Source organism: Sphaeramia orbicularis, chromosome 6 (assembly GCF_902148855.1).
Source record: "Sphaeramia orbicularis chromosome 6, fSphaOr1.1, whole genome shotgun sequence".
Lineage (NCBI taxonomy): Eukaryota > Metazoa > Chordata > Actinopteri > Kurtiformes > Apogonidae > Sphaeramia > Sphaeramia orbicularis.
In genome coordinates, this window is record NC_043962.1 from 2,246,502 (window position 1) to 2,254,001 (window position 7,500).

The window sequence follows — 7,500 nt, forward strand, 5'->3', positions numbered from 1 at the left end:
TTCACCTGAACGACTGATGACATCTACCAGTCTGAGTTGTCTGCTGCACACCACTGTCACTTGAACTACGCAGCTACGTGCACAGCTAATTTAGGGGAGGAGTTATCAGCCAATTTAGGGGAGGAGTTATCAGCTAATTAGGGGAGGAGTTATCAGTGAGTCCGACTGACTGGACTGCAGACATTTACAGCTGGATCAGGGAGGAGGAGAAATTAACGACTGAAAAAAAGGAGATGTGGAATTAACTGGAGGGACATCTGCTTCCTATAAATGCACATATGCACTTATGTGCTGGAAAAGCCTGGCCCTGGTGGACTCCAGCCTGGCCCTGGTGGAGCCCAGCCGGGCCCTGGTGGACCCCAGCCTGGCCCTGGTGGACCCCAGCCTGGCCCTGGTGGACCCCAGCCTGGCCCTGGTGGAGCCCAGCCAGGCCCTGGTGGAGCCCAGCCAGGCCCTGGTGGAGCCCAGCCAGGCCCTGGTGGAGCCCAGCCTCACCACAGTCCTGGTCTTCAGTACCTGTCTGCTGTGCTACTCTATACCAGTGTTTCCCAACCTTTTTTGAGCCACGGCACATATTTTACTTTAGAAAAATCACAAGGCACACCACCAAACAAAAATGTCACAAAAAGTGTATTTACTGAAATATTCTACAAATCTAGTCTCAATGTACTTACTGGGTGTGAAACCTGGACCTGTTCAGTTGAACACAAAGCTCATATTCCTGCAGGAATTGAAGAAAGACACACAAATACTCCTCAACAGCTCTGAGTCTCTCTCTTTTTCCGGGGGGGGGGGGGGGGGGGGGCAGGGCACATCGGGGCACATTGTCACGGAGTGTTTGGAACAAGAAAGCTGAGAGCGGTTCGTCAGCGACCCCTCAGGAACCTCCGGATTGAAGTCCGATGTGTAATAGTATGGGAGGGATATCCCCCCTGCCCCAGCCTGATACCTGGGGTTTGGGGGTTACTCGTAATCCGTGCGTCACTAGTGAGGGGGGGGCTTTATCTGCAGAACGCACCACATCGGGGCTGGTTCACTTTCACTTTTATTTTTATTTTTGCAAAGGCAAACAGGAGACTGTTGTGGTTGAGTGGATCATTAGTGCGTCCACTCGTATGTATCTATATCACGCTGTTCTTCCAGTACCAGTCAGGTCAAATTGGATCATCTTCCACGGCACACCTGATGATTTTTTACGGCAAACTAATGTGCCGCGGCACACTGGTTGGGAAACACTGCTCTATACAACTGGCCCGTGAAACACACTCAAAAATCAGTTTCCTTTTACATATTTGAAGTTTTTTCAAAAAGTAACGCAATAATTACTTTCCCTGGTAACTAATTACATTATGAAGGAGTAAGTTTGTTACTAATTCAAATACTTTTTTGGAAAGTAACTAGAAACTATAACTAATTACTTTTTTAAAGTAATTTGCCCAACAATGTTCAGCAGTCACACCCAAAGCACACGCAGCTCACTCCACATGTGGAGGCGTGGCTTCTGTCTGTCATGCTCAGTGGTGTGGAGGCGTGGCTTCTGTCTGTCATGCTCAGTGGTGTGGAGGCGTGGCTTCTGTCTGTCATGCTCAGTGGTGTGGAGGCGTGGCTTCTGTCTGTCATGCTCAGTGGTGTGGAGGCGTGGCTTCTGTCTGTCATGCTCAGTGGTGTGGAGGCGTGGCTTCTGTCTGTCATGCTCAGTGGTGTGGAGGCGTGGCCTTGGCTCCCTCCCTCTTCCATCTGTTCCTCCTCCTTTTGGACTGAACTCCATGTTCATCGGTCTGAGTACAGACACGTGATCATGTGACCTGTTGGATGTGAATAAAGCCAAAATGGACCGTTTTTCTGCTAAACGTCTCCTTTTCAGGACTATACCGGACTAAATGGGACTAAATGGGACTAAAGCAGATCCTGTTTTTGGCCTAGTGGGGGCACTTGTATCGATCCAAAGGGGAGGCTCAGGGTTTAGTTTTTCTCTTCGAGGCAGAAACCTGAGCTGAGTGTGATGAAAGCTGACCTTCAGTAAATGCCTGCTCTTCCTCTTTCCTGTCTCTGTGTTTCTGTCCTTCACTGTTGTGCCTTTATTTTCTGCTGGACCAATAGGAACATTTCAAACCACTCAAGTATCACCATCACATTCAATGAAACCGGACTGATTTAGAATATTGGAGAAACACAGTTGGCTGTGTTGAACCCTGACAAACTGCTTTAGTGTCCACGGTCGAAGGAAAATGTCGACATTTAACCTTTATGAAGTCATTGATCACTATTTATTATCACATTATACTGTGAATGTGGCATTTTTCACTGAAAATCAGGGATTTTCTCATATTTATAATTTACTGATCATATGCATTTTCACTAAAACTCGAGTAAATTCAATGAAAACAGATAAAAATGAAGCAATGGTGACTTTTTCAACAAAAACAAGGATCTACAACCACTGTCATTGATCCAACTGTACATACATACATACATACAGTAGGTGTGTGTGTACTGCATATTATATATATATAATAATATGTATATATATATATATATATATATATATGACCAGATTCCAGCATAGTACGGTGCCGTGTGAAAGCGATCTGTACCCAAGTCCAGAAGTGACCTCACACACTACAACAACAGAAGTGACCTCATCACTGCTCCGACAACAGAAGTGACCTCATCACTGCTCCGACAACAGAAGTGACCTCATCACCACCATGACAACAGAAGTGACCTCATCATCACTCCGACAACAGAAGTGACCTTATCACCACTACAACAACAGAAGTGACCTCATCACTGCTCCGACAACAGAAGTGACCTCATCACTGCTCCGACAACAGAAGTGACCTCATCACCACCATGACAACAGAAGTGACCTCATCATCACTCCGACAACAGAAGTGACCTTATCACCACTACAACAACAAAAGTGACCTCATCACCACTCCAACAACAGAAGTGACCTAATCACCACTACAACAACAGAAGTGACCTCATCACCAATCCGACAACAGAAGTGACCTAATCACCACTACAACAGAGGTGACCTCATCACCACTACAACAACAGAAGTGACCTCATCACCACTACAATAACAGACGTGACCTCATCACCACTCTGAACAGACGTGACCTCATCACCACTCTGATAACAGATGTGACCTCATCACCACTGATAACAGACGTGACCTCATCACCACTCTGATAACAGACGTGACCTCATCACCACTCTGATAACAGATGTGACCTCATCACCACTCTGATAACAAAAGTGACCTAATCACCGCTACAACAACAGAAGTGACCTAATCACCACTACAACAACAGAAGTGACCTCATCACCAATCCGACAACAGAAGTGACCTAATCACCACTACAACAGAAGTGACCTAATCACCACTCCAGATGACAATGACCTAATCACAGACTCCGACAACAAAAGTACCTCATCACCACTACGACAACAAATGACCTAATCACCACTCCGACACCAGAAGTGACCTAATCACCACTCCGACAACAGAAGTGACCTAACCACCTCTTTGACAACAGAAGTGACCAAACCACCTCTACGACAACAGAAGTGACCTAATCATCACTCTAACAACAGAAGTGACCTCATCACTGCTCGACAAAAGAAGTGACCTATTTACAGCTACTACAACAGATGACCTAACCACCTCTTTGACAACAGAAGTGACCTAACCACCACTACGACAACAGAAGTGACCAAATCACCACTAGAACAACAGAATGACCTGTGTGTTCCAGGACCCACCTACTGTTCTGGTCCTGGAACACACACTGGTACTCAGGTACAGGCCACGGTACACACGTGAACACAACATCTGTGGGAAAGGTGTGAACGTATCCAAGTAAGTGTTTGGACCAGAAGAGTGTGTGTGTGTGTGTGTGTGTGTGTGTGTGTCCTACAGTAGTACAGTCCCATCCTGCTGTTTGTGACTGACTCCACAGAAGCATTAATACAATCAGGAGCAGAAACTGAACAGGTAAAAACTGCATGAACATTTGTGAAAACACACATACACACACACACACACACACACACAGATGACAGACACTCACTCAAACACACTCTCACACACACACATACACACACACACACACACACACACACACACACACACACACACACAGGGTGGGTTAGTGCATGACAGTGTGAATGAATGTGAGAAGTGAAGGACACAGACCCTGTTCTTTTCTGCTGCTGTCATCAGTCCCAGATTTTAGAAACCACAGGGTCCTAAAAAATAAACCATTTGGGGTTCAATGGTCGGGCGTCAACTTCCAAATCAATGCCATCGGTCTCCCCAAAGCCTTTGGTGGGAAAGGGTTTGACTGAAGACATTCAAGTATTTGTTTTTTTTTTTAAAACAGTCAGAGGTTGAGTTTGGATCAGGACACACTGTCCACAGGGTTCAGTAAGTGGAGGACAGAGGGTGACAGTGGAGCAGGACTCCATGGTCTACGGATCAACTCCTTTCCCTTCCAAGCTTTTGGGACCCCTGACAAAACTGACTCAGTCATTCCATATCAAATCAAATCAGTTATTCTCAGATTAGATTCAAACTGATCATGCACTAAACCTAGGAACCAAACTACACAGATTAAGATATTAAACAAATACAAGCACACCACATCACACAAGACTACGCCACCCCAAGCACTGAGCAGGAAAACAAAAACAAACACTGAAAACAACAAAACAAATAAAACCTGAGAAAAACTAACACAACTGGAAAAAAACAAACAAAACACTGAAAAAACCAATATACAAAAAAACAACAAAAACTGGAAAAAAAACAAAAACACTGAAAAAACCAATATATAAAAAAACAAACAAAAACAATGGAAAAAACAAACAAAACAGTGTATAAAAACAAACAAAACACAGGAAGAAACAAACAAAACAGTGTATAAAACCAAACCAAACCAAAATGATGTAAACCAACAGGTGTGGAGTGTCCGTCAGCTTTAGTATTCCCTCCACATCAAATGTCCTGAACACAAACGGCTCCGATCACAGTCAACAGTGGAATGATCAGCTGTTCTGCTCAGTTCCTGGTTTTGACTCTGCGTGGACGTTTATTAATACATGAAACTAAGCAAAGTCCAAACATGTTGTTGAATTTCTAGTTGGACTGAATGTAACCTTGCAAAGCCAGTCTGGGAACTTCAGCTGTTTCCAAAAGTTCAAAGAATCACAGAGAAGAAAGAGTTGGAGCGTTGAGTCACACATGAGGAGGAACCTGTAGGACACCAGTATGAACCCCTGGGTCAGGGGTTAGGGGTCAGGGTCAGAGGTCACGGTGAGGGTCAGGGTTAGGGGTCAGGGGTCTGGGGTTAGGGGTCAGGGTTAGGTCAGGGGTCAGTGTTAGGGGTCAGGGTTAGGGGTCAGGCTTAGAGGTCAGGGTTAGGTTAGACAGATGTCTGTGTCCGTGTGCATCTATAACACCTTAAAGCGTGTGTGTGTGTGTGTGTGTGTGTGTGTGTGTTCCACAGTTTCCAGTCCAACACAAACACAGGTTTGTCAGAGTGTTTGAATGGGTTTGTGTTCATGTTCCATCCTGGTGTGAAATACTTTATAAATGAACGTTGTCATGAACAGATTTGGAGGAAAACGACCGTGTACTAAACTGTCTGTCCTGGAGTGAAGGTCACATGGTCTAAAGGAGGAGGGAGGACCAACAGGTTCTAGACCCGGTCCACACTTAGACTGGCTTTGCAAGGTTCAGATGGACGAGGACAGGATGCAGACACTGTCCACGGACACGCCCCTTTGGATTTACATCTGTGGGTGTGTTTGGTTATTGTGTGTGTGTGTGTCCGCCCCCTCATATCTGTGGGTGTGGTTTGGTTCTCAGTGTGTGTCCCCGCCCCCTCAATCTGTGGGTGTGGTTTGGTTATCGGTGTGTGTCCCCGCCCCTCACCTCCAGATCCTCCCTGTGGGATCGGTCTCTGTCTTCAAAGTCTCTGGTTCTGCGTCGGGCTTCTTCAAACGCTGCCTGGGCCAAAGCGTCCTCATGCTACACACACACACACACACACACACACACACACAGTCAGGGGTGTTTGCTGTCGGGTTATTGGACCCTGGACCTGCTCGGCCCAGGTGGTGCGGTCTGGGTCTGGCTCTGGTACCTGGGCCCTTTCGTCGTCATACTCCAGGTATCCCATCCCGTCCAGCCTCTGCAGGTCGATCCAGCTCTCCAGATCACCACACACCGTTCAGGATCATAGGAGCCTTTAAATAGACCTGAAAAAAACACACAAACATACAACCATTAAGACTGAAAACATTTAGTCCACCTTTAACCCTCACAGACCCAAACAGCATCAGCTGTTTGTTCACAATAATAAAAGCATATAAGTATATGTGTATGTATGTATTATTATCTGGTCTAATGTTTTCTTATCTGGTTTAATCAGCTCTTATCTGGTCTTATGTGGTCTCATCTTTTGTTCCATCAGACACGACTCTGCCTCCTGCTCTATTGGAACAGTTATTATCGTCTCTGTGAACATGTTTTCCTGCTGACATTAGCCGTTAGCATCCTGCTAGCTCCTATCAGATAGTGTCAAGCGTATGTTAGCCATTAGCATCCTGTTAGCTCCTATCAGATAGTATCAAGTGTATGTTAGCCATTAGCATCCTGTTAGCTCCTATCAGATAGTGTCAAGCGTATGTTAGCCATTAGCATCCTGTTAGCTCCTATCAGATAGTATCAAGTGTATGTTAGCCATTAGCATCCTGTTAGCTCCTATCAGATAGTATCAAGCGTATGTTAACCATTAGCATCCTGTTAGCTCCTATCAGATAGTATCAAGTGAATGTTAGCCATTAGCATCCTGCTAGCTAATATCAGATAGTGTCAAGTGTATTTTTAGAATCCAACCCAACGTCTGTGTCTGTTCTCATTCGTCCAGGTCATCATTCTTCTTGGTTCAACTGGACTGAGAAGAATGACCCAGAAGAATCCAACAGAACACTGGTTCTGAATAAAACTTGCAACAAACACCAGATACAAACAGCTGCTCCAAAACAGGCAGTTTTCATGATCAAACCAGATCCAATAGGATGTAGATTAGTGTCAAACAAGAGTGTTCGGACGAGCAGCAGCTGGAAATGAGCCGTAGGTTCATGTGAAATTGATGGGTGTCAGATCAGACAGAGTCAGCTGTTTTGTTCACATCAGAAGAAAAGCTCTGTGTTGACAAGATGGAGGACCTGCCCCCACCCACCCCCACTGCCAACGGCTGGGAAGAGAAAAACCACCAAGTACGTCAAACCTCTGCACGACAACCCACTGTTAGCCGAGTCCAACACACACACACTCAGCTCCACGTTTTCTGCATTTTTACTCAGGCTATTTTGGGGCCAACCTCTCACAGGGACGCCTTCTACCACAGTTACCCATAGTGCACTGGGCTGCAGGGGAGACCACACCCCGAGAGACTGTGGGTTTTTGTGTTTATTCCACTGAAT

At 45.7% G+C, this 7,500-nt stretch overlaps 1 protein-coding gene and 1 pseudogene across 1 annotated transcript in view; both read right to left on the reverse strand.

Annotated features, from left to right (window-relative positions):
- The window catches only part of LOC115421684 (CCR4-NOT transcription complex subunit 1-like), a 969,367-nt pseudogene that overhangs the window by 155,625 nt on the left and 806,242 nt on the right, over positions 1–7,500 (reverse strand).
- cbfb (core-binding factor subunit beta) overlaps positions 1–7,500 on the reverse strand; it is a 35,915-nt gene that overhangs the window by 7,305 nt on the left and 21,110 nt on the right. Inside the window, 4 exon segments of the mRNA XM_030137687.1 lie at positions 4,205–4,257; positions 5,945–6,040; positions 6,156–6,237; positions 6,239–6,270. Coding sequence (XP_029993547.1) covers positions 4,228–4,257; positions 5,945–6,040; positions 6,156–6,237; positions 6,239–6,270 — 240 coding nt within the window. The 3' untranslated portion in view covers positions 4,205–4,227.